At 42.0% G+C, this 27,138-nt stretch overlaps 1 protein-coding gene and 1 long non-coding RNA gene across 3 annotated transcripts; one reads left to right on the top strand and one right to left on the bottom strand.

Annotated features, from left to right (window-relative positions):
• Positions 1-4,223: 4,223 nt before the first annotated feature.
• On the bottom strand, positions 4,224-4,559 carry LOC307217460. Its single transcript, XR_013839605.1, has 2 exons — positions 4,334-4,559; positions 4,224-4,292 (listed from the first exon to the last, which is right to left on the bottom strand). It is a non-coding gene; the product is annotated as an uncharacterized lncRNA (long non-coding RNA).
• Positions 4,560-7,845: 3,286 nt separating this feature from the next.
• Positions 7,846-26,510, top strand: NMD3 (NMD3 ribosome export adaptor). Of its 2 annotated transcripts, none has more exons than XM_079978044.1 (16): positions 7,846-7,955; positions 9,437-9,526; positions 10,858-10,992; positions 12,530-12,626; positions 13,979-14,059; positions 15,637-15,765; positions 16,221-16,311; positions 16,798-16,876; positions 17,353-17,449; positions 18,200-18,317; positions 18,565-18,710; positions 19,643-19,755; positions 20,760-20,832; positions 22,626-22,732; positions 24,575-24,645; positions 26,174-26,510. In XM_079978044.1, the coding sequence occupies exons 2-16, from the start codon at positions 9,483-9,485 to the stop codon at positions 26,305-26,307; spliced, it is 1,515 nt and encodes a 504-aa protein (XP_079834170.1). In that variant the 5' UTR covers positions 7,846-7,955; positions 9,437-9,482; the 3' UTR covers positions 26,308-26,510. The 2 variants fall into 2 exon arrangements, with proteins under 2 accessions (XP_079834170.1, XP_079834171.1); XM_079978045.1 differs by lacking the exon at positions 7,846-7,955 and adding an exon at positions 8,040-8,369.
• Positions 26,511-27,138: the final 628 nt, after the last annotated feature.

Here is a 27,138-nt window from a genome sequence, read left to right as displayed (position 1 = left end):
GCATTTGGAATATTGTGTGCAGTTTCGTTCACCTTACCTCAGAAATGATATTGTAGAGGTGGGGAAAGTTACAGAAAGGGGAGAGCCAGTTGATTAAGGGGGCGGGGTGTCTCCTCTGTGAAGAAAAGTTGCTGCATTTGGTTTAGAGAAAAGGTGAGTGGGAGCAGATATGATAGCAGATGAAATAATGGATGGCGTGGAGAAAGTGTCCCCCCCCTCCCATAACATTAGGACTTGTGGGCATTCACTGAAACTGAATGTTGGTGCATGGTTAAACTATGGCACTTGCTGCCATAAGAGGCAATGATGGCCACCAACTTGGATGACTTTGAAAGAGTGCAGCAGTGAGTTCCGCAGGCTTAGGTTGGAAGGTCAAACAAGAGTACAGCCAAGAAATTGAAGCAAACCAGCAGCCAGGAGGCCTGATCTTTATGGTTGCAACTAGGCTCCCAACTACATAGAAGAAGCCCCAATCAATGGGTTACATTTCAAAGTTTTCCAAAATACATCTCAGGATGCATCTCAAAATATAGATATGTCACAGCAAAGGTGTGGTCTCAGGTAGAACCTGAGATCCAGGCATGCCCCTGTCACTCAGATGTAGTCTTTTACACTTGCTCCATCACAGTACAAAGGAAAGCATTTAGAGTTTCCAGGTTCTTGAACCGAGTCAAACACACCCCTTTGTCTTGACTGGGCGTCATCCCACTATGGGGTAGGTAGGCATTGTGACTGAGATGATTATCTGTCTGGCACTCTTGGGGCAGGATATCACCAGTCAGGACTCCTTGGGAAGGCCCTGCAGACATGACTGTACATCTCAGGGATTATGGTGGGCTCTCTCACTCCTCCCCTTATACCTCACTTCCCGGGGTCCTAATGCCATTGGAACTGAGAAGATTGATACGAGTGATTTCTTATGAATTCCTAAGGTTTTCCCATTGAGCGTAGATACATTTATCAGTGAATCTGGCACTGACACTTTCCCTGTTTTCCTTTGTTGGAGACCTGGGGCTCAGTGGGGAATCGCAGGCTCCTGAGCTGAGCTTCCATGCAGAAGCAATGCCTTTGCAGATATGCTGCTCTTATTTTCTCTTGACACTAGAGCAGTGGTGGCCAAACGTGGCCCTCCAGCTGTTTTGGGACTACAATTCCCATCATCCCTGACCACTGGTCCTGTTCGCTAGGGATGATGGGAGCTGTAGTCCCAAAACAGCTGGAGGGCCAAGTTTTTGTTTTGTTTTTTAAATCATATTTATTAAGTTTTTAACAAAAAAGGAAATACAAAACAGTAAAACGAAAAACACACACAAAAAATACAAAGACCAAAGTTTAACATACAAAGAAAAAAAGAAAAAAGAAAGAAAAAGAGATAAAAAGTTTGGCCATCACTGTACTAGAAGATTTTATTTGACAGCTGAAAGGCAGGGAAATGTGCGTGAGCAAATGGTTTGGTAATGTGCAGCGGAGACTCTGTGGTCTCTCACCTCTCCTTCCAATTTTCCGGTAACAAGAGGACTGGACAGGTTTGTGCATCATAAGGCTATAGATGGCTACTAGCCATGATGCACACACTCTGCCTCCACAGCATGCTTCTGAACACCAGTTGCTGGAATCCAACTTGTCAATCACTATGACTAGGCTGCTAGACTAGGCTGGCCCTTGACAGCCTCTTCATATGTTCATAGTATTCCTGCAGGTTGAGTAACAGCCTGTATCCAAATACTTGGCATATGTCAGGTGTTGCCGGATTGTATTTGGTCTAGTGATGGTCAAGCCTGATAAAGCTGGCAGTTCAGGTTTGGCTTGTATTGCTGTTTAAACATCCTCCCCCCATTTTTCTGCACATACCAACCCTTCCTACCTCTGACAGGTCCCCAGCTTGCCCTCTGGCAACCCAGTGAACAGAGAGAGAGATGCTGAGATAAGTCAAGTCTGTGATTAAGAGAGTTGCAGCAGGTTTGCACACCACACAGATAATGCGATAATCACTGGTCGGTATGATTATCGACCCTAATAAAAAGGACAGTGGATAAATATTTGAGGACTCTAAAGCATCCAACTCCTTCATGGATCAATGCCTTGCCGTGGCGAATTAGTTTAAGGTGCTACACTCAATATGCCAGCAAGTTTGGAAAACTCAGCAGTGGCCAGAGGACTGGAGAAGATCAGTCTACATCCCATGGAAGTGAGAGCTGGACCATAAAGAAGGCTGATCGCCGAAAAATGGATGCTTTTGAATTATGGTGCTGGAGGAGACTCTTGAGAGTCCCATGGACTGCAAGAAGATCAAACCTATCCATTCTGAAGGAAATCAGCCCTGAATGCTCACTGGAAGGACAGATCGTGAAGCTGAGGCTCCAATACTTTGGCCACCTCATGAGAAGAGAAGACTCCCTGGAAAAGACCCTGATGTTGGGAAAGATGGAGGGCAAAAGGAGAAGGGGGCGACAGGGGACGAGATGGTTGGATAGTGTTCTCGAGGCTACCAGCATGAGTCTGACCAAACTGTGGGAGGCAGAGGAAGACAGGAGTGCCTGGCGTGCTCTGGTCCATGGGGTCACAAAGAGTCGGACACGACTAAACAACAACAAAGCACCCAATGGAAATATCAGGAGTAGGCAATGTGCCCTCCAGATGTTATAGGTCTATAACTCCCAGCCACCAAGCAAATATTCACTTTGCACCAGGCTCCCAGGAAGAAGTTATTTAGCTTGTGCACCCTTCTGCCTCCACCATCCCTTAACAGACACACACTGGTGGGGCTTAGCTAAGTTGTCACCAAATTTTGGAGACTTCCTTGGTATGGCAGAAACTGATGGCTTTTTAGGGAAGAATGGGATTGACTGTAGCCCCCGTCACTCTGATAAGCCTTACCTTTCAACTAGATGGACCATAATTCAGTGGTACAGAAAATGCTTTGAATGATGCAGGAGGTCCAGTTAAAATGATCTGGATGCAGGTGATGGGAAAGACTTCTGCCAGTCAAAGCAGACACTGCTATGGTAAATGGTACTCCGGCAGGGTCGTCTTAAGCATATCCGACGCTGTGGTACAAAGATCCCCATTTCCCACATCATACATTCAACACACATTTAAAGCACATGATTTCCCCCAGAGAATCCTGGAAACTGTAGCTTCCCACTCACAGAGCTACACTTCCCAGGATTCCCTAGAGAAAGCCATGTGCTTTAAATGTGTGGTCTAGAACTGGTGTCAGTGGCTGAACATCTACTTCACATGTGGAAGGTCCCTGGTTCAGTCCCTGGCATCTCCAGATATGCTGGGACAGGACTGTGTAAAAATCCCAGAGGGCTGTTGTCAGTCAGTGTAGACACTATGGAGCTGTGTAGGCCAGTGTTCCAACTCTGGTTAAGTTATCTCTCTATAAAAGTAGCATTTCATTTCCTCAGGTCATGTGTCCCCTGTTAAACTAGCATTGTGGAGGGGGAGGGGGAGGATTCTCCTTTATGGAAAAAAATAGGTGTCAGGGAAATGCCACCGGCTCAGAGACGAGAGATGGAAGGGCAGTTGTGTTATAGGGAGCCTCCGAAAATCTTGCAGAGCAGTTCCTCTTCCAGCGAGGAGGAAAGCCCCACCTCCAGTAGAGAAGAGGTGCAAGGACCAGAGGATGCTAGGGAGAGCCTTAACACCGAGCCTGAGCAAGCCGGAGAGGCGGGGAGCACACCCTTGCCAGCGCCCATCCTGCGCAGTAGTCTTCGGCGCAGGGAGGGGCGGAAAAGGCTGGGGGTGATGAGACTTTTATGCTGGGGGAGGTACAAAAACAGACCACTCCCGGATTCTGCTAGCGATTGAGCCAGAAACTTCTCCCGGTTTCTCGCCCCAGGAGCATGTGCTGAGCGGGGCTTTGCTAGGGAAAGGGGTGCTAGGGCAGAGATACGGTGTTGGGAGAGCCCTTGATCTTGGTGTAGAAAGTTAAATACGCTGGAAGTGGGGAGAGGGCAAGGCTGCTTAGTTTGGAGATCACAATTTACAGCGAGCCAAGGAAGGAAACACGGTCCTAGCGCCTCCTACGGGCACTTGGGGCGCGCAGGCACCAAGCCCCCGCTCCGCCTCGCTTACCTTCCCGCCCTCCCCTCCCCAGACTCTCCTCCTTGCACCCTCCACATCTTGGCGCCCTGGTTCACTGCGCCAAAGCCCCTGTACTCTGGTATGGTCTAGGCTGCTTTGTTGGTTCCTAAAGGTAAAGGGACACCTGACCATTAATAATAATAATAATAATATCTTTATTGTCATTGCCCCCTCTCGGGGACAACGAAATTACTTGGCTGCTCCATCCACCCAGGTAGGGCACTCCACTCAAAATCAGAACAACTATAAAAACACTAATTAAAACAATATCGTATAATACAGCAAGGAAGATTAGATGACTTTCAAAGTCCAGGTTTCCCATTCAGGGCCGAGATCGCTCTGGAGAAGAAGCTGTTCTTGAGACGGCTCGTTCTTGTCTTCATCGTCCTGTATCTCCGTCCCGACGGCAGGAGCTCGAAGAGACAGTGACCAGGATGTGATGGATCTTTTACTATGTCCAGTGCCTTCCTATGGCACATGGTGGCATAAATCTGCTCTAAGGTGGAGAGTGGGCAGCCAACAATGCTCTCTGCTGCCTTAACAACTCTGCACAACACCATCCTGTCCTGGGTAGTACAGCTTCCGTACCACACACATAAGCCATAAGTGAGCACGCTCTCAATGGCACAGTGATAGAAGGCAAGCAGCAGTTTCTGCGGAAGATGGTTTTTCTTTAGGATTCTCAAAAAGTACAGTCTCTGCTGCGCCTTCTTCACAAGCCCCCTTGTGTTGACACTCCAGGACAGATCCTCTTGTAATTCAATACCCATTAGGTCCAGTTGCAGACGACTCTGCGGTTGCGGCGCTCATCTCGCTTTATTGGCCGAGGGAGCCGGCGTACAGCTTCCGGGTCATGTGGCTAGTATAACTAAGCCGCCTCTGGCAAACCAGAGCAACCCACGGAAACACTGTTTACCTTCCCGCCGGAGCGGTATCTACTGGCACTTTGATATGCTTTCGAACTGCTAGGTTGGCAGGAGCAGGGACCAAGCAACGGGAGCTCACCCCATCGCGGGGATTCGAACCGCTGACCTTCTGATCGGCAAGCCCTAGGCTCTGTGGTTTAACCCACAGCGCCACCCATGTCCTTGGTTGGTTCCTAGGAGCTACAAAAGCTTCTTAGCATGGTTTGTAAGCAAACACAAATACATCTTCATGTGGCAAATGAAAGCACTGACAATGTCCCGAGTTAACGAAGGGATCAGAATATTTATTTTGAGTGAAGAGACCTGAGGTTCAGCATATCTGTGGTTAAAAATAAACCTGTAATGGAAGCAGAGTCACGTCAGACAGTTCTGACTTCACAATAGACCCATTTCACACAAAGGATAGGCTTTGTACCATCTCTTCTAGCACTAAGTGAAAGCCTGTAATTTCCAAAGCTGTATTTTGAGCTTCAAAAGAATCACAAAGGGTTGCAAATGAGGAGGGTACGGTACTTACCACAGGGCAAAACAAAGCAGAGTGCTCATGGCCTGAAGTCATTTCAGATGAGGTAGCATAATCAACAGTTGTTTACAACTCCATAGTTCATGAAAAAATGAAGAATTTCGTGGAGACGTACCATTCGTCTTTAAGTCGCCAGAAGATTCTCTGCTGCTTTCCATGCAATATTGTAGCACAGCCAGCTATCCCTCTAAAACTGTCTCAGGCATTGCCCTATAACTGGCATTTAAGGTCAGCCTCCGTGACATGGATGGGAAAACTCAGGCTGGTGGTGGGGCAAATGTGGCCCTCCAAACCTTTATATCTGGCCCACTGAACTGTCCTCAGGCCATAGCCCTCACCTGACTTCCTTCTGTGAGCGCTTTGGCCAGGCTAGAATGTGTCCCTGAACTCTTGCTGAGCAGCCCCCCCATCCACAAATATTACTGAAAAGCATTAAAAGTACCCCCTTAATCCTGGCTACACCAATGTTCCCACCCCTATCTTCTCAGGATAGCTCACGTTCCTGCAGCCAATCAGAAGCAGCGCCTTGATTTTCATACGGTTCCAGGAGTTGAACAGAATCCCGGAATGCATTCTGTTGGAGAACCAAGGAACCACTGTAGTAATATTTGAACACACACCTCACCCCCAGTTATTCCCTCCCTCTCTTTCTCCTTTTTCCCACTTTTTCTTTTAGTTTTTTTAATCTTATATAACATATCAATGAGATTGACTGCTGTTGGCTTTTGTTCTCATTACCTAATAACCAAACTGTATGAATAAACTTTTAAAAAGCAACAATTGGAAAAGGGTCTATAGCAAGTGACTACTCTGTTTAGTCCAAATTGTTACAGCAAAGATGTTGGTAGCTGCTTTAGTTTAGACACAGCATTTCTGCCATCTGCTGGGCACCTTCAGAACCACAATTTCATTCAAGCCATCAAAGCACTTGTGCCTGGCAAAGGACGGACAAAGCCAATTCCTGCTTTTAAGCCGTAGCCTGGGTATAACAGTGGGGTTTGTTTGTTTGTTTTTGCCAAGGCTGCAGTCAATATTGTAGACCTGTTTTAAGGGTGAAAATTCCAAATCAGTGGCTGAAGCACCAGGCCCAATAGTAGACCAGCTCTGTGTTACAAAGATGTACCTGCAAACTTGAAGGCCGGCAACGTTAATGGTGACATGGTTGAAAATCATGTATAATAAGAAAGGGGTAGTAAAATTCATGCTTAAAAGATGGTCTTACAGTTGGTACCAGAGGAGAAATGGGACAGAGGAGAAATACACCGTGATGGATTTTTGGACTCTTGCTTGCTTGGAGATTTGTTTGAATGAAGGGTGGCAGAGAAATATAACAAATCTTTAAAAGCGTGTCACCAACATGAAAAGTTTGGAAAGGTCTGTTCTAACCCTCCAGAGTGGATTTGGGGACGGCGTGGGGCAGGGGAAGAGGTGAAAGCCCCACTGCCCTGACGGGAGCCCTTGTGGTGCCTTCCACTTTCTGAACCAGGTAGCCGAATCTGGCCACTTGAAATTAATTGGCCCAAATTATTTGTGGTAGACTCATTGAAGTCAGTGACCACAAGTAAATTAGACCCATTAATTTTGATGAGTCTGAGTAAAAAACTTAGATGGGAATTCCACAACAACCCAAGCAGATGGGAGAGGTATAAATAAAATTATTATTATTATTATTATTATACACGGATGCCAACAATTTTACTGCTTGTATTGCATAATTACAAAATAGATATCCCATGCACATATCTGTTTTGTTATTTATTGATATTTAGCTGAAAGCTTTGTTAACGACTGCTCTGTTTCTACTGTTGCCTTTCTTTGTATTTTCGGGTCTTATTTATTTATTTATTTATTTATTTATTTTCTTGCTGTGTTTTATGCAAACCCGCTTAGGGATTTTGCCCATTAAGCGATATATTAAAATGCTACTGATGAGGAATGATGGTGATACTTTCGTTGCTCTTTTAAAATAAAATTCTTATTGGAAGTGAAGAACGGAAAGGAAAGCGACGCTTGCTCTGCCGAGATGCAATCTCCCTGTTACAACGAGTCAAGCTTAATGAAGTCAGCGTTGAAAAAAGAAAAGAAAAAGGGACCCCTGAGCATCTGCAGAGTGCACTTCTCCCGCCACCTGCCCACGCCTCTGTCTCTGTCTCTCCCGCCTCCATCTGAACAACGGGGCTTGCTTAGCAACACCCGACGAGAGCAACCCTACGCCTCCGGTTCTCAACTGAACCTTGCGGGGAGGGGGAAAACACGCTTTCCTTACCTCTACGTCGCCACTCACATGGCGACTTCCCGTTTCCCCCTCGGCGTTCTTTTCCCACCGTTCTCGCGAGAGCTGTGCCTTCTCTCTATCTCTCCACTTCCAGGGCGTTGGAACGCGAGGCGTAGACCTGACCGTGAAGAGAAAGAAAGTAAGAGGCGAGGGGGAAACCGAGCGCGAGTCGCTTTGTGGGGCCTCTGCGTGGGGGAGGGGGGAGGTCGTTTCGGCGCGCGCAAGGCGACCGTTGGCGCCCTCAGCTGCGCTGGGCCCAACCGCCACGTGCCGCCTCAGCTCCTCTTTCCCCTCCTCCTCCTCCTCCTCCTCTTCTTAATTTAACCGCCGGCCCGAAGTGCTACATCACCTCTCCACCCGGGCCTGGATATCGCTGTCCCCCATCCTCTGCTTCCGAAACTGTGGAGCTTGCCGCGTTGCCATGTGGGCAAGAGTGCCTCTGAGCGGGTGCAGATCGCTGCTGCTGCTGCCAAGGGACCCCGCGACCTTTGCCCTGTCTAGAGCGGGAAGGCGACGAAAGGCGGCCATAGAACGTGGCTTTATCACATATATGGTTGTTTTTAAAATGATCGTCTACTTACTTGGATGGGCTTTTTTAAGGATATAAATCTCGTTTGAGTAAGCTCGAAAGAGGCATCTGTTTTTCGTTTTCTTTCAGTACCGTACTGTGTTGCTTCCCCCCCCCCTCCCCACTACGTGTTGCTTTGGGCTTACAGCCATGGGCATAGCCAAAGGGGGCAGCTGCCCCCCTAAATCAATAAAAACACTTAACTAACTGAAGTGCTGCCCCCACCCAACACAAATGCTGGCTATGCCCATGCTTACAGCCAGTCAAAAAGCCCCTGCTTTCCTGGATGTCAAATGTGTTGTACTGTATTGCAAGTCACTTTGGGTTGCCATGGAAGTGACTAGCCAATTTAATTAATAATAATAATAATGTTAATAGTGTCTTAGACAGGCAATTTGTTGCTGTACGCAGTCAGCTCAATGTCCCCTCATGCCAGCACTGATGTCCTTAGCAGCTTTGGGACCCCACATATCCACACCATACTTTTAAAGCACATTTGTACCATTTTTAAAAGCTATGGCCTCCTCCAAAGAATCCGGAGAAGTGTGGTTTATCCAGCACAGAACTACTGTTTCCAGCACCATTAATAAACTACAGTTCACTGGATTCTTTGGGAGGAGTCAATGGCAAAGTGGTATAAAGCTGCTTTAAATGTACAGTGGTACCTCAGGTTACATACGCTTCAGGTTACATACGCTTCAGGTTGCAGACTCCACTAACCCAGAAATAGTACCTCGGGTTAAGAACTTTGCTTCAGGATAAGAACAGAAATCATGCTCCGGCAGCACAGCAGCAGCAGGAGGTCCCATTGGCTAAAGTGGTGCTTCACATATGTCACCACCCTATCCCATTTCCTTTAGTACTTGCATCTCAGTATTTGAGCTTCATCAGCATCAAAAACATAAGCATCCCACCCACATAGATATCTGGTTGACAACAATGAGAACAAGATGTTTAAATGTTTGGCTTTTTGATCTGATCCAGTTGGGTTCTTCTTATGTTAGACACTCTCTTTAATAGGTGGACCCTAACCTGTGCTCTCACCTTACTAGGTACTAATGCGTGTCTCATTCTTGGGAAAAACGTGTGAAGCTAGAGATGGAATACATGCAAGAGCCTGCAACGGTCAGCCAGGGGAACATGTGAGTAACATACTGTCTTTGACAGCCATACAGGAAGGAGTGTTGTCCTTCATGTGATATATGTGCGGGAGAGTCACTATAGTGTAGTGGTTAGTAGGCCTGGGTGATACCATATTGGCCCGAATGTAAGCCGCATCTTTAAAATTGATGGGGGGGGGGGGGAGAAAATACCCAAATAGAAGCCGCTCCATTCATCGCTGCTCCTGGCTGCATACAGGGGAGGGGGAGCAACTTTTCCCTTTCCTCTCTCTCTCCCTTCCTGGCCTTAGGAGAGAGGACGGAGGACTACGCAGGGGCCCTGTTTGCCCTGCACTCCTGGCTGCATACTGTAAGGTCACGAATATAAGCCACACTTTAACTTTTCACAGTCGGAATTTGGGGGGAAAGTGACACTTATATTCAGGCCAGTACGGTTTCACCAGGTGCCTCGTGGGCAGAGGCGAATGCAGCTTGTTTTTTCAGCATTCTGGTATATCACCAAACTGTGATGTTTGGCTGGCGAAACACCATGATGTTGAAAAGCTGATCTCCCCCAGCCCTAGTGGTTAGAGTGTTGGACTAGGACCTGGGACCAGGGTTCAGATCCCTACTCAGCAATGAAGCTCACTAGGTGACCTTGGACCAGTCATTCACTCTCAGCTGAACCTACCTCACTATTGTGAGAATACATTGGGGGAGCTCTGTATGATACCTTGGAGGTAAGGTGGGATATAAATGAAATAAATGAATAAGTTGCTTGTTTGAAATCAGTTGATATCTCCTTATATGTGGAGGACTAAAGCAGAGCTGGAAGCTTCCCCCCCCCCCCCCCCGGTGTATTTGCTTTCCACTATGCAAGAATTTGCCATGGAGGGCTACTTTGTAAGAAGCAGTTCTCCCCATACATGTCCTCCTGTTATTTATACTCTCAGATGTGTCGGAATATCAAAGCATTAGAAATTAGTAGTGTTAGAAACAAATAGTCATTTTGCCTACTTGTTCATGGGTCAGAACCTACTTTGTCAGGTGCATCTACAAAGTGCTTCATAATTGAATTGTGAAATGCAAGAAGAGACCTGACTCTCAGATTATTACTAATATTTGCATCAAAGCACTTGAATGAGCTCAATTCTTACCTTGTTCATCCTCAAAACAAGATTGTTGTTACACCGATCTAGCCAACTAGGCACATGCAACTGAGAACTATTTACTGAAGGCCATCCATCGAGTTGCCTCAGTAGCATTTGAACTCTGGTCTCATATGTTTGAATTATAACACTATCCAGGGAATAATCATGACTTTGTCTTTTGTGCATTTCGGTTTCAATGGTCATTTTCTTTCTTCCTTCTAGCCTGTGCTGCCAGTGTGGCATTGCAATTCCACCCAATCCAGCCAACATGTGTGTAGCATGTTTACGGACTCAAGTGGACATAACTGAAGGAATTCCTAAGCAAGTCATTGTTCATTTCTGCAAACAATGTGGAAGGTACCAACTGTTTTCTCAATCTTAAGGGCACTGACATAACATAACTTTCCTGAGTGCTTATATAAACATTTTTAAAAGTAAAAGTAGATGTGTAGATCCAGAAAAAAATGCCCTAATCCACAGTCAAGCAAAACTTTTTTTTAGGCTAAGGGAAAAAAATACAAAATAGTGTGCAAAGGCCTTGAGTCTGCTTGTGGCCAGAGTCCTTAAGCAGAATAAGCAGGTATTCAAAAAGGATTGTTCTGCATGTTTCGGTAGATAAAAGGTTTCAACAAGGGTTTTGGAAGCATCAGCTTAACAATGGCTAGTTCCCTCTCTCTAGAAATACAAAAATTGTCAATTACCATGCCTTCTTTTTGTGGCACACGTTGCAGAGACAGATAGTAAGTCTTGTAGTGGGGAAAGAAGCACTTCATAATCACCAGAACATCAATTGTCACAATGTCATTAGGGATTTTCAGAGCATAGTTGCTGAACAGAGAAATGTCAGAACTCCAACTTTTGGGGGGGCATGTGGCTACCTGCATACTTTCCAAGAAATATGGAATATACTTTGTGGAAGGTATGGGCAGACAGATTGAGAGTCTTCTGAAACAGAGTGCTTTGTTCTTTTGTTGCATGATGTGAGACAGTCTCATCTTTTTAAAATTTATTGTTTGGTGTCACCAATCAGATGCAATCCACCAGAAACTTCTTATACATAAGGGCAGTTAAAGTGAATAGGACTGCTGCGTTGACTATAAATCATTGCTGTTCATGCCAAGATATTACATTTTATTTAAAGAAGTAGCTGTCTGACATAAGGACATTAATATAATTAGCATACATTAATGTTGAATATCATTATAATGTACTATGGAGGCATTATTGTTTTGGGGGGTATTGTTTTGTAGAGGGGGTTATTGTTTTGTTCATTATTATGTTATGTATTTCTGTGTTTTTATACTGTAAACCATCACATGGGTCCCCAGATGAAGGGTGATGTGTAAATTTAATTAATAACCCTTGATTTATATTTTGTATTTGAACTTGTTCGTGTTTTTCTGCCTTTGTCATGGACTTTGGCTAGCACAATAAACTTATATTCACACTGTACAGCATATTCTTTGAAGGTCAGTTTGTCTTAATTGAGGTAGTTGTTGAGTTGTCAGTTACCTCCAGCCTCTAATGACATTTTGACTTAAACTTTCCTTATTGTTAGTCAAAATTCTAAAACCTTTCACTGTTTACATCTGTTGTGCATGTTGATCAGCTGAGTTAGCAGGTGCATATGTATGCATCATACTTAATCACAACTTCTTTGACCATTTCTGGCTGTAACATTGTGAACCATAAACCTCTGTTTTTGTGGCATTCAGTAGAAAGCAATGACTTGTTGAATGATGATGAGGAATTATTTTCAGATCCAAAAGACTAGGAAATTATTTTTGTGGCATGATTAGTGTTATGTAGTTATAATGCTATTTAAATATAGGCACATCATTGTATATATTTGGGTTGAGTCAATTTCATATATTGCTTTTATTTTCAATTTTAGATACCTTCAACCACCAGGAACTTGGATTCAGTGTGCCTTGGAATCAAGAGAACTTCTGACATTATGCCTTAAAAAAATCAAAGCTTCCCTTAGTAAGGTTAGTCTTGTAGCTCTATATTTTTATATGAAATTGGAGTCTACTATATTTCTGTAAACTTCATTCTGCTTGTGAAAGCTGTGATTCTTACGTGGAGTTAGCCACTAATAATGAGTTGATTCTCCAAGCAGATGTACTTTGGTTGTACCTTCCACTTCTATTTTGGGGGCACTGCATACAATGATAGTTCCTTAATGGTATGTACTGGGGCATGTTTACCACAAAAGAGCTGTTCCTTGATTCTGTGTTCACAAGTACCTATGCCATTAGAATCTATACCCATAGGCATCCACAGAAACATAGTGGACTGGGTTATCATTCTTCACCAGTTCTGTTTGTGAGGAAAAAAGCATAATTAAAATTATAAGAAGCACTGAAGAAATACCACTTTCATGATGTGGCTAGACATGGAAGTCGCATGAAATACCTTCATCATTCAACAAGCAGTGTTGTATGAGAGATTGAGAAGCAGAATGGCTGTTGGACCATCTGAGTAAAAACCCCACTTCTCCCAGTGCTCCTTGTGTCCCAAGCTGTGAAGGACATCAGCAGTAATAGCCTAGGTGACAAAACCCCAACCTGTGAGGGACACTTAGGTGGCTACAACATTGTGGTTTTTTCCCTGAGAGCTGTCGTGCCCAAGAGATTCAGAGCAGAGTAGTAGGAACATGTGGGTGAAATGTTATTTCTAAAAAGATTTATTTACCACGATATTGTAAAACATCAGGGCTACACTATAAGGCACAGCATAAAACTTTAAAAATACAGATAATGTGATTAAGTTATGAAATATGTTTTCATCCAGCTTGTCCAAGTCTGAATAGGCATTCAGACAAATGAAATTATGATGTTATGTAGCTGGCAAAGAGATGATGATTTATTTAAAGTGCTAATAGGTGTAGGGATATGTTTGATGTAGCAGTTCCATTGGTGTCAGGGTTCCATTGATGTAAGGTAAAGTATTTGCTGCTAACTTAGAGGGTTCTTGTAGCAGTTGGGTGGGGTATATTCTAAACAGCAGTTTATGGCTCTGTACAGGATTTCACTCCATGAATTTCCAGTTTGTGCATGAAGGTGAGCTGACGTTCAATGCAAAAGTCAATAAGCCAATGGGCAGAAGCAAGCCATGAAGTGGAAGCAGGGATTATTGTCATCATTTGTTGATTAGGAGACATACATAATAGTAAATGGAATATTAAAAGTTTTAATAAATGCCATGTATCATTTCCTGTATTTTAACAGTGACATTAGTTGAATGTAAGAGCCCAGACCTATATGGCACCATTTCTGTTGTTCAGCATTTGTAGAAATATACAGTAATGGTAATCATGCATGCTCTTTCCTCCTGACAGGTGCGGTTGATCGAAGCAGGATTTGTATGGACTGAACCACATTCCAAAAGACTTAAAGTAAAGCTGACTGTACAAAAAGAGGTGATTAGACTTTGGAGTGACTTTTATAAATCAAAATTATTAGGGAATCCAGGAGTATGTTGTGTTAGCTAGAGGAAGTCAAGGATGTTCTTGCTTGTGACTTGTTGAGTTCTGAACAATGTTACAGCCATATTATGCACCATGAAAGTCAGTCCCATTAAAATACTAGAATTTGCTTCCATATAAGCATGTATAGAACCAGGCTAGAGGTTTCTGTACATTGAAGGGATCCAGACTTAGGACTGGGGACCGGACTTAATGATCTTTGTACAGTGGTGCCTCGCAAGACGAAATTAATCTGTTCCGTGAGGCTCTTCGTATAGCGGTTTTTTCGTCTTGCAAAGCAAGCCCATTGACAGCTTAGCGGATTAGCGCTATTAGCGGTTTAGCGGCTTTTAGCTGATCAGCTGATAAGCGGCTTATCAGCAGATCAGCTGATAAGCGGCTTAGGGCTTAGGAAAAGGGGGGGGGGGAAACCCTGCAGGAACTCGCAAGACATTTTCGTCTTGCGAAGCAAGCCCATAGGGAAATTCGTTTTGCGAAGCGCCTCCAAAACGGAAAACCCTTTCGTCTAGTGGGTTTTCCGTCTTGCGAGGCGTTCGTCTTGCGGGGCACCACTGTATTCCTTCCACTTGTATTCCTTCCATTTCCATCAGTCAACTTTATAGCACAATTGTGAAGTAAGAAAGTAAGAGTAAGAAAAAATAGCTAAGTAGAAAGCTTGGAGTATTGAGCTAAGACTCAATACTTCAGAGCACTTGGGCTATTAGCTGTATCTCTTTTAATGCCAGTTACTTTTTAATTTTAATTTATTTAAACAATTTACTGACCACTAAACTGCAATCATCTGTAAGCAGTTTACAATGATAAAATACAAAAATTATATGAAAGTATTTCTATACCACCACATTATAGAAGATGGCATAAACTATAGAACATCAGGCAGTGGAAGACAGGAGTGCCTGGCGTGCTCTGGTCCATGGGGTCACAAAGAGTCGGACACGACTAAACGACTAAACAACAACAACAATAGAACATTAAATACCATTTAATTTTTCTAAAATGCATATAATTATTTAGATGACTTTCTAATCAAAAATTAAGTAGTAGCAAAGACCTTTTGCCACAAAAACGTGAACAGATGCTTGAAAGTCAAAAGTGAGGATACCCGGCAAATCTCTGCTTGAAGAGTATTCCATAGCACGGGGTTGGCAACTCTAAATACCTGACTTCTAGTTGAGGCAAGTTGCTCCACGACTTCATTAAGGTCCAGGCCTTGCAAAGCCCAATTCAGATGTTATAGAGAAATAGAGCTGCATGCCATCAACAGACTGATGGCACTTTGCTCCCAAACTCCTAATGACCGCTCTCAGTGGCTTTATATAGATGTTAAATAAAATGGGATCAAATGGTACCCTGTGGAACCCCATAACACAGGTGGCAGGGGGTCAAAGAACTCTCTCCCATGTTACTCTTTGGCTTCAACCACACAGGTAGACTGTCAAAGGTTACTCCCCAGAAACAACCTAGTAGAGATGACAGAAAAACTTAATCTTGCACTTAACTTCCTTCCATAGGTGATCAATGGGGCAGTTCTTCAGCAAGTTTTTATAATAGAGTATGTTGTTCAGTCTCAAATGTGTGATGACTGCCATCGAGTTGAAGCTAAGGACTTCTGGAAAGCAGTGGTACAAATTAGACAGAAGGTATGTTTGTGTTATATATACATGCATTTGTGGTTGCCTCGTGTATTGAACTTGTGTATAAAATATATGGCTTTTTAAACTCTGGGTTGCGGGGTATTGTTTTTGTATCTTACTATGGTACATATTTTATATTGTAATCTCCCCTGTGATGCTTTGGTGAAAGGTGGTGTGGAAATTTAATGAATTTTGAATAAGCTGCAAAATGCTTCAATGTTTTTGGCAATTATACATTTGCCTAGGTCCTAGTATGTTCCACTAAACTTGCTCGAACTTAATGCTGAGTAAATACAATATAGTGCTGCATATTTATGTATTCCTGCTTTAGTAATTTCCAGGGCCTTATGATCTGTTTGGACCTTGGGTGAAGTAGCAACCCTGTTGATCAGCCACATTTTCAGATGCCCTGGGGGCCTTTACATGAAAGTGATGTGTACAAATCTTATTTTTATTCTTAGACTCTACATAAAAAGACTTTCTACTACTTGGAGCAATTGATTTTAAAACATAGGCTTCACCAGAATACTCTTCGGATTAAAGAAATTCATGGTGAGTGATGTTTATGAAGCGACTAAAAGCAAATATGATATGAAGTACTTGCAGGCGTGAAGGAGAGGCTAGGTTTTTCAAAATAAGAGCTTTGGCATATAATAAATATGATGTTTTGTGTATATAACGTTGGTCATACTTGGAGTACACCCATTGAAATCAGTGGGCTTCATTGCTTTCAATGGTTCTGCAGTGGCTAACAGTAGATATCGCCCATATAATTAATATTTTGCATAGAGATGAAGAGAAGTATATTTATTACTTGGGGCTGCCATGCCTGCTTGTGTTGCTCACCAAGCCACCACCTCATCCAACCTTCCATTCCCTCACAGCTTGTTTGTGATAAGCGTAATATATTGTTAATGAAGGGAGAAGTAATCTTGGGACTTGCATGAAAATCCATAAAAGCTCTGAAGAATATAGATCCCTGTGATAATATATCAATATGAACCGCCATGAGTTTTAATTCCATATACATGCTTTCAGATGGCCTTGATTTCTACTATGCTTCAAAACAACATGCTCAAAAGATGGTGGACTTTCTTCAGTGCACAGTTCCTTGTAGGTAAGACTGTCTTTAAAGTGTGTGATCCTTTGCATAGCTGCATCATTAATTAAAGTGTTTTAGTTTAGTCCCACTGAAGCTAGTGCATAGAAGTAGTTTCAGTGTTGCTCTACCTGGATCAGGGAATCTCTTTATATCACAGAGGCAGCAGCGGTGGCAGTAGTGCCTTTGCCTCTTGCCTTTTTGTAGGTACTTGCAACAACTACAATGCTAAACTTTAATTGTCCAGAAAAAGCAGCTTTCTTTTCTGCCTTCAAGATGCTGACCCATCCTGGAACTTCCCCTTTAGGGTCCCTTGTCCCACACACCTCCAGTTTGAGAACTTAGGAATGGATTGTTAAACATAGCCAAAGATTCTCACTCTTTTTTGTCATTTGTGGGGTTTTCACTTTCCTGCCTAGTTTGTTATTGTAGCCATAGAATTTCCTTTTTTTTCTTGTTATCTCTGATTTGGATTTGTTTGTTTAAAATTTCAGGTCTAAGTCATCCCAGCGTTTGATCTCTCATGACATTCATAGCAATACGTATAACTACAAAAGCACATTTTCTGTGGAGATTGTTCCAGTATGCAAGGTATTTTTGACTTGATTCCTAGCCCGTAATCAAGAAGAAACTGTCTTGGGGGACTTCCTGCTAAATGGATTGTTTGCACTGCCAGTGCTGTAGAAGCTAAATCTGCTAAGACATATGTTCCATTTTATTCAATGAGTCTATATAGGATTGTAGCCTAAAACCACAATAACATGAGAAAACAAGCTATCTATTTCAATCCTAGCATGAATTTCATCTCTGGTTCAGTGTAGTTTGAAGGGATAACTTTCATGAGCGAGCGAGATGTCATAGCTAGAATTTTTCATACCATCCAGTATCCAAACACAACACATAAGGAGTCATCAAGTACTAAACAAGTATGTGTGAATCCACTTGAGAATGTTAATTATTGAACTGCAGTAACAGTTTTTCCTCTAGACTGCTGGTACAACACATTGATACGGCAATAAAATGCATATTGAAGTATTTGTTTTTCAATTGGAAGTTTTGTGTTTGGGAAAGACTTGCAGAATATGTTCTAACGATTTCAGAGATTAAGAAATTTTACAAGTGAAATGAGCCTACAGTTCTTACGGTCTGAAATCTTAACTACTAGCTTTTACAGAAATTCAGCTAAAGGGTTTAGTTAGTTGCTTGTAGTTTCCTACTCCTCAGACCTCCTTTTAGCATTTTAGTAATTCTAACAGCAGATTTACAATGGGAATTGATGAGCTTTTTGTTTTTGTTTTGTAATTGCTTTGCTTTCTTTCCTTCTTTTTTCTCTCTGTTCAGGACAATGTTGTATGCTTGTCTCCGAAGCTGGCTCAAAGCCTTGGGAATATGAGCCAGATTTGTATTTGCCTCCGAATAACTAGTGCCATTCACCTCATTGATCCTAATACACTGCAGAGTAAGTTTTTTAATATTTTTCATATTAAAATGTAATCCAGTAATACTAATAGGAATCACACTCCCATCAGCAGAAATTTATATGAGCCTGAGGTTGATGTATTTGAAAAACTAAGCTACAGGCTACTATGATGGCATCAGGTGCATTGAAGAGAATATCAGTCCTATGTGACTTTTCCTGCACACACAAATCAGAATAGTGGCTTACAAGTAACATCTGCATTACTTCTATATTTCTTGTCTTTCAGTTGCTGAAGTGGATGGAAACACTTACTGGCGTCATCCTTTTAACAGCTTGTTCCAGCCAAAGCAGTTGGAGGAATTTATTGTAATGGACATCAGCAAGGCCCATGGGAGAAAACAAGGTGCTGGTGCAGGCATGAAATCCAACAAAGTAAGAATTGTTATTCTCTTATTTGCGCCTCTTCTAGAAGCTTTGCCAGATCTTTCTCCCTGCCTTGGAATTGTTTAACTCTGTCACATGTCATTTGAAAGCTGTCAGGCCATTGATCTATTTAGCCCAGTTTGCCATTCTAACTGGCAACAACTCTTTCCCATATCTGCTCCCTAAGATCCTTTTAACTGGAGAAGCTGAGGATTGACCTTGGGCATTTTGTTTCCTAAGTAGGTGCTCTGCCTTTAAGCTATGTCACTGAATTACATGTTAGTCTAAGTTCTTGTATTTTTGAATGAGGTGTGCTTCTTTTGAAAGGGAGTTCTGCATTTGAGATGTCACTCCCAAGAAGGTCATGTCCATCTTTGTCCATTTAATATCTCAGGTAGATAAAAATTTAAAGCATTTATGCACATTGGAATACACCAACTTTTGCTGTGGATAAAGAAGGAAAAATAAGAGAATCCTTTTTAATTATTATGAATCAATTCTTACTGTACACTTTGTGTGTGCAAAGTGCATTAACTATCACAATTCTGCATCAAAGTGACTCAGACTCCATATGAAGCAAACTTATCTTTGTGGTGTATAAATTAAGCAAATCTGCATGGTTTTACTTTATTTTTACATTATTTAGTCAGCTTTGGTTCAACATGACATGACATGTTTTGCAAAATCAATTTGTAGGTCGGTGTAGCATCCAGCATATACCATTGATACATGGAATGGCATTTTCCGTACATTGCTAGAAAAACCATGCAACGAATATATTTGATACACACTTCCTTAAGGATAAATTGGGGGAAATTGGCAGTTTGAGAGGAAATTAAGATGCTGAATTATAAAATGTGAGAGAAGGTTTGGTTCAACTCTTAACATATCCAGCTTTCATTTTTAATCATATGTGTTCTTTTCTCTTTGTTATTTTGAAGCATACACTTGCTGAAGCCTGGGTGCAGAAAACATCAGAGTTGAATACCGATACCCAATATTTCTGTCGTACTCACTTGGGGCATCTTCTGAATCCTGGAGATCTTGTGCTGGGGTTTGTAATGCTCTATTCTGCTTCTGGTTGATGTTCAGTTCCATTCTTGCATACCACTTTAGAAGGCTGCAGGACTGTGCCCCTTCAGAACTAATAACTTTGATAATTGATGCTAATTGGAGCTGGTTTTCTGAAACCTTAAGGTACTCTGAAAGCTGGGAGGTATGACAGGACTGGGCAACGTTTTCTGCAATATAATGATTATAGAGAAAGTTGATGACAACATTGCATTAAAAGGAAGAGGATAAATTTGAGAAGAACTTCCTTTTAATAGCTAGTGCAAAATACAGTGGGCAGTATTTACCCTCATGCACCTACTTGTTAAAAGGCAGAGTAATTCACAAAGCTGAATCTTTTAAGAGCAATGCTTGTTTGTAATAGGCTTTTTACTTTATTTTCACACCAAATGCTCCACAAACTTTGTTTCTCTCCAGGCTTCTGCCAAAGTCCCATGCAGAATGCAGGGAGATTAAATCCTCATGCAGAGGATTTGAGGCAGTGGAAGCAGGGCAGAATGGGCTAATGGCAACCATATATAATAAAAGTAGCAAGTAAGCCAAGCCAAAATGTATGGAGCTCTGATCTGTCACCATTATATCAAAGCCTCTATAACATATCTCAAACCAAGCTGTTAAATGGACATTTTTATATAATTTTAAAACACAATTAAAATCTTCTCAGTGCCAGCCTTAAGGCAGCCCAAGTAGGTGGATAATTTGACATTTCCTAAAGGTACAAGGTCTTGAGTTTTAGCAAGTCTCCATTCTTGTTACTGTTTTGATTATTTGTTACATTTTCTGTATGAACATCCTCTGCTTTTCAAAACTTTTCATTCTTACATCCCAGCAGTGCCTGTTGTTGTTGTTGCTGCTGCTGCTGCTGTTCTTGTTACATTTTCTTTCCCATTCTGCTTTGCTGTTTCTATTAGAAATATTGACATTTCTGAGTTGTGTAGAAGTATGATACAGTTAACAAAGAAACCCTTCTGCATATTCTTATTTTAGGTTTGACTTAGTGAACTGCAATCTAAATGATGAATTTGCAAATAAGATGAACCCACATAATGTTCCAGATGTGGTAAGTTTTGGATACTTCTTTCCTTCCTTAAAAGGGACGCAGGTGGCGCTGTGGGTTAAAGCCTCAACGCCTAGGGCTTGCCGATCGAAAGGTCGGCGGTTCGAATCCCTGCGGCGGGGTGCGCTCCCGCTGCTCGGTCCCAGCGCCTGCCAACCTAGCAGTTCGAAAGCACCTCCGGGTGCAAGTAGATAAATAGGGATCGCTTACCAGCGGGAAGGTAAACGGCGTTTCCGTGTGCGGCTCTGGCTCGCCAGAGCAGCGATGTCACGCTGGCCACGTGACCCGGAAGTGTCTCCGGACAGCGCTGGCCCCTGGCCTCTTAAGTGAGATGGGCGCACAACCCCAGAGTCTGTCAAGACTGGCCCGTACGGGCAGGGGTACCTTTACCTTTACCTTCCTTCCTTAAACAAACATTTGGGCACTGATGAACAGTTGAGTTGAATTAATTTTATAATGAAATGATTTTAGAATGTTGTACTGTTTTATTGTTGTTAGCCGCCTTGAGCCCGGCTTTGGCTGAGGAGGGCGGGATATAAATAAAAATTATTATTATTATTAAGATCATCATGATATAGACCAAGAATCTCAATCTCTTTGCTAGCATAGGAAATTATATAGTCTTTGATTACCTTTATATGTCTGGGTTTCATTTCCTGTCAGCCTAAGCTATCTGTCAAGCCTTATGCCCATCCTGCACAACTTGGCTCCCTTTGTCTCCCACTAGTGTCTCTGTGCTTTCTGCCTGTTAGGTCAAGAAAAGTGTCATTTGATGAAAATCCTCCCCAAATCTTTTGCTTCTGCATAATGCTAGACAATGGAAGCCTTGTTGATTCTGTCTAGGTCATGAAGGCTCACTTCACTATACCTTTCCCAGTATGTGTAGTCATTCCAGAAGCAGAAACTGGAGCCTTGGTGGTCCACATACAGCCCATGCGGTTTGTGTTGCTTAGCCTGCTATAGTGGCCTTTGGTGTCATTGATACTGCTAAAAATAAAAATCACCCTCCTGCTTTTCCTGAATTTGTACCTTTGTTCATTTATTCATAGATGTATTATTTAGTCCCACCAATATATCTCTGGTGTTTTTATACTGAGGTTTTTATACTTTCTATTTTTTCTTTATTTTTTTGTCATATGGAAATCTTAACACCACTTTAATGATTGCAAACCTGAATATTCTGGTGGAATAGTTAAGAGTATGAGCGATGAGTTCAGTCTCTGCTTCAAATGTCATTCCACCCATGAACTGACGGTGTGTATAATATGTCACATTCCGTGTCTGTCTTCCTTTCCCAGACATTAACATGGAGGCAGTAATGCTGGCAAATCTTACAGTAATATTCAATATATATGAAGTACTTTGAGCATTTATGGAAAGCAGTACAAAAATATTTAATAGCTTCCTTCAATATTTGTTCCCCCCACTGCCCCTTGTGGTCAGTTTTAACACTACAGTTCTGTAGTTGCTTCAAATACCAACAGGGCTGTTTTTACCCAGGGGTGCAGGCGCCAAATTCTGGGGTCGCCAAATGTATTCGGGGGGGGGGGCAAAAAACCTCAACAAATTTGGAGTTGCCCCCCTAAAAAAAATTGGGGCTGCTAAACTACATTGGGGGCGGCTAAATAAATGGGGGGGGGGCACTGGGCAGATCTTTGCACCCCGGCAGCGCATATGCTAAAGACAGCCCTGAATACCAATTTTCATTTAAGCTTTCTCTTTTAATGGATCCCTTAGTATTGTTCTGTAAGTGGTATTTCTGACACAGTACCTCGCCTTCCCCTTTCCATTCTTAGGTTTTGATCAAGAAGAGCTATGATCGCACAAAACGTCAGCGTCGCAGGAACTGGAAACTGAAAGAATTAGAAAGAGACAGAGAGGGCATGGATACAGATGATGAAAGGTATGGGGGGGCTGTTCTGTATTATCTCCCATTTGTTCAACCACCCATTACATAATTTTATGAGCAAAATAAGGTGGTAGAGAAAACAGCTTGGATTTTATGCATGCTCTTTAGACCAGGGGTAGCTAAAGTTGTATCCACCCCGATGTTGTTCATTTCCAGTTCCCATCATCCCTGACCATTGACCTAGAGGGCACCAAGTTGGCTCCCCCTGAGTTTAGACTAATGCTGAGGCTTGTGGCTGAATTCCATCCTGGGTGCCATGTGAAGAGTTCTGTTAAGTGTTGAAACCTACAATCTACAAGATATTTTGTAATAAAAATTGCAACATGGATTTCACAAAATGAGGCAAATGTGGGACAGTAGACCCAGAGGGGGAGAGAACTGGCCCTTTGTGTATTTTGCATTTTGAAAGTTTGCAAAAGTTGAACATCTAGACAGGAAATCACAAGGTGATTTCTAACCATATTAGACTAATGTTCTACTATAATCTCCCAAGAAGTCAGTGAGCTCAAAACTCACTGAGTTTCAAAACCAAGATGGAACATAAGAGCAGTCCTTCTATATTAGACCCCCCAAAACCCATCCACTCCAACTCACCTTATGCTACAGGACTTAACTGAGATTATTTCAAACATTGGAGATTGCCTAATCTTGAAATAGCAGGATGGGCTGTTGCTAAATTATTAAGAGAACTTTTATCTTGTGGAAGGATCCTAACTGCATTCTGCCTTTGCGGGAGTGTGCTTTTCCAGTAGTATGCAACATAGTGTGCTCTAGGATGGGCGACCTCAGTTTTCCCATGGATCTGTTAACTTGATATAAACTGAATGATCTTGGGTGCATCCTACCTACTAAACTAGTGTGTGAAAGTTTGCTACCAGAGCTTTGTTCCTCAGTGCAGGAACTGAATAGCCTTTCAGCTCTGGAATATTATAGGCTAAGCTGATTGCTGGAATCTAGACGAGAACGCCAGTTGCTACATTCAGCAAGTAAATTAGATGCCGCAGAGTTTGAACATTTTAGAAATTTACATCGATGTTGTTTCAGACTGGAATTGATGTAACGTGTGGTTGAATCTCATGAGTGGTTTTCCCCTCCGGTTGTAAAACAGCTACAACAGACTCCAATTTTGATGTCTTGAGTGAGGGGATATTTAACCATTTCCCTCCCACACAAACCCTGTTTTCCTACAAGTGATTATTAAAGCACTTTTATACTACCATTTTAGTATGTTTAGGGAAGTTTTTAAATGTTTGATTTTTTTAAAAAAATATTTTGTTGGAAGCCACCCAGAGTGGCTGGGGAAACCCAGCCAGATAGGTGGGGTATAAATAATAAATTATTATTATTATTATACCATTTATACTATTGGAATTCATGGCAGTGTATAACAAAATCAATGCATGATAGTCGAACACATGAAAAACTGATGGAAACAGATGGGGGAAAGAAAGGTAAGAAAGGGCAACCCAGTCTGATGAGTGGGGTACAAATAATCATTATAATTATAATAACTATACAGATACCAGTCTTTTTCCACAGTGTGTAAAAGCAGCAGGAGGTGTTTGATGGCAGGGGTCAGACTCTGGAGAGATCCAATCAGGAATCTCCCATGTCACATCTTAGCACTTTCTAATTTGAATTTTTCAAACTAATTTTACTTGCTCAGCTTGTGAATGTTCATCTTTCCCAGTAGTCAGACATAGTTTATATAGCCTCCAGGCAAAAATATTTAGTTTTCTGTATTCTGTTTATAGTTTATGAGTATAATGGTATTAGAATGCACCTAATCCCCAGAAAAAGTAGTAAAATTGCTCACTTTTATTTCTACTTTTATAGACAATACCAGGACTTCCTAGAAGATCTTGAAGAAGATGAGGCTATTAGAAAAAATGTCAATATTTATAAAAGTAAGTTTCCTACGTGAAGTATTTACCTTTTTTTACGGTATTGTAATGCCCAGAAATATTGCCTGTCTACAGTGGTGTCTGGAATTCACAACCAATGGTGGCTACTCTTAAATTAGTTGTTTTCTAGTTAATATGTGTTCTGTCCACTGTTTCTGTCTATTGTCATGATCTAAGTATCTGGAGCTAAATACTCCAAGCCAATTTAATGACATTTAGGAGGATGAAAAGCTACAGAAATACATAATAACTGCCGGCATTTGCATTCTTCCTTTCCCAGAGCATGCATTAGACCAGCTTAGGACTTGTAATACATCATCATCTATCTCCCGAGGTTACATTAACTTAAGAAAGCTTTGTCTTGACCATGCTGCATTCCCTGGCATGCAGGAAAATACTGTGCTCCTGCAAGCATACTTAATCGCCTCCTGGAGGCACAGTTTGTCTGACATTAGTAGAGTATCTGATGAACTGAAGTTGGCAAACAGGATGAGGAAATTGACCACCTGACCAAGCCCTTAGCAACTTAAGAGTACCCTGGAGGAACAAATGAAATTAGGGTTCTCTCCCCAGGACCAGGATGCTGTAAGCTTTTAAGGACTTGGGCTCCTTTGAAGCTAAAAGGATGTGGGGCAGTAATTAGGGGCAGTCAGAAGGAACTTTGTCTCAACCTAATTATTCCCTGCTCCAAGGAGATCTTAAGCTGTGATGCAGGCAGCAACCCTAACAGCTTAATGTATCCTTTAAAAATCAAAATAAGAGTAAGGGATATATTCTTGTTGATCCCAGGTCTCCCCACTCCTCTCCAAATCCTTTTGTACACCACAAGGAGGGGAAGAGAAATATATTCCCCTTTCCCCATTGTTCAGGATAAGGCTTAGATAAGCAGCTCACTTAGTCCCAAACTTCAGCAGTCTTGCATTATTTTGCTGATGGAGGGGACAGGGGCCCCCAAACATTTATTTTCTTTGTGGCCTTCCAGTTTGTTCCCTCTAGTGATGAAGTGTATTTACCATCCAGAAACCTCTGCACACTTGAACATCCCGGATATGCAGAATTTATGTCTATGTTTGTTTGTTTTTTGAATAGAAAGGAACGCAAACTGTAGGAGACAAAGGGCTGTATGTGTATACTGCCCTCATTTCGCCATGTAACTAACAATAGCAGGGCAGAGAATAGACACAAGCACTTGGTATGAATCCTAGGCGAAAGGGAAGCAAGTGGTCTGCTGCTTGCTCTCTTCAACCTTTTGGGGGAAGGATAATTAGTATTCTATTCCTAATTAATTATTCTGATCCTAATTAATCTTGCACTGTAATTATCCATCACTCAGGTTTAGACTACAAAGCAGGCATTAAAGCTATTGTGGAGGTACAGGGAGAGAGCAAATATTTTGAAAAGAATCTCCATTGTTTTCTTAAAGAATGGCTAAGCGTTTGACAGTTAGCTCAGTTGGTTAAATAAAGTGATTTTTATTTTATTTCATTTTATTTTATCTTTTGAGGTCTTATGTTGCTTTATGTTTTTATAGATGCAGTCATTCCTGTAGAAAGTGACACGGATGATGAGGGTATTCCCCGGATCAGCCTTGCTGAAATGTTGGAAGATCTTCAGATATCTCAAGATGCTACTGGCGGAGAAGGCGCTGATATGTTGATGGAATAAGCTAATAGGTCTTGTTAATGTGAATATTTTTCTGCCTTAAGGAAAACTAGTTATTACAGGAACCTATTATAGGCATTCATAGACTTGATGTACAAAATTATAATCACAGTAAATTTTGAACAACAGTTCAACAATAAATCATGCTGGAAAGTGTCGTTAATGGCTAATAAATTCATTGGGATATATACTAAACCTGAACGGCATTCAGACTGTGTGATTATGATTATTTTTACTTGTTTCTAAATTTGTATAGGTATGCAAATACAAAGATAGTTCCAAAGCCATGTCACTCCCTGAATTTGTTTATGCTTTGGCAATCTGTAATCTGCACCTGGGATCTCTGGTGTGTTTATGTGTATTGCAGGGCTGTTCCCAGTAACGTTCTAATCTACTTTAAACTACCATTTAGTTAGAAATACAAATCTTACATTCAGTTGCTATATGAAGCTGCAGGAAATGAAGAATGTGGAGGAAAGTGGATGGAACTCATATTTCTGTAATACAGTCATCTAATAACTGTCTAGAATATAGGCCCTAGATTACAAGAGGCTTAATTTTAATTCCCTCTAGCGTTATTGGCAGCTGATGCCCCATAGTAGAGATGTTACTGTGTGCTTTGAAAATTAGCCACATTCTATCTAGGGCTCAGGCTTTCTAAAAGTTAACTTTGCGTCAGTCCCGTTGAGGCAGGCTACTGTTTTTCTTGGAAGGGAAGGGAAGCTTAGGAGGTTGCATCTTTGTTCTGGAAATCCATCTCTACATGTCTGTCTCTTGCACAGGTGGAGGGAACTGATGTGCGTGTGTAAAAGAATGACATGGACCCGTTTTCTT

This window comes from Podarcis cretensis (genome assembly GCF_951804945.1).
Source record: "Podarcis cretensis genome assembly, chromosome: 5".
NCBI lineage: Eukaryota > Metazoa > Chordata > Lepidosauria > Squamata > Lacertidae > Podarcis > Podarcis cretensis.
This window is presented reverse-complemented; position numbering and strand designations above follow the sequence as displayed.

What these genes read in the sequence shown, in the direction of transcription:
- NMD3 (XM_079978044.1), top strand. Translation starts at nt 9,483, where the DNA reads ATGGAATACATGCAAGAGCCTGCAACGGTCAGCCAGGGGAACAT. An exon ending in AGCTGACTGTACAAAAAGAG is followed by an intron (nt 14,060 to 15,636) that starts GTGATTAGACTT and finishes TTCCTTCCATAG; the next exon opens with GTGATCAATGGGGCAGTTCT. An exon ending in CAGTGCACAGTTCCTTGTAG is followed by an intron (nt 16,877 to 17,352) that starts GTAAGACTGTCT and finishes TTAAAATTTCAG; the next exon opens with GTCTAAGTCATCCCAGCGTT.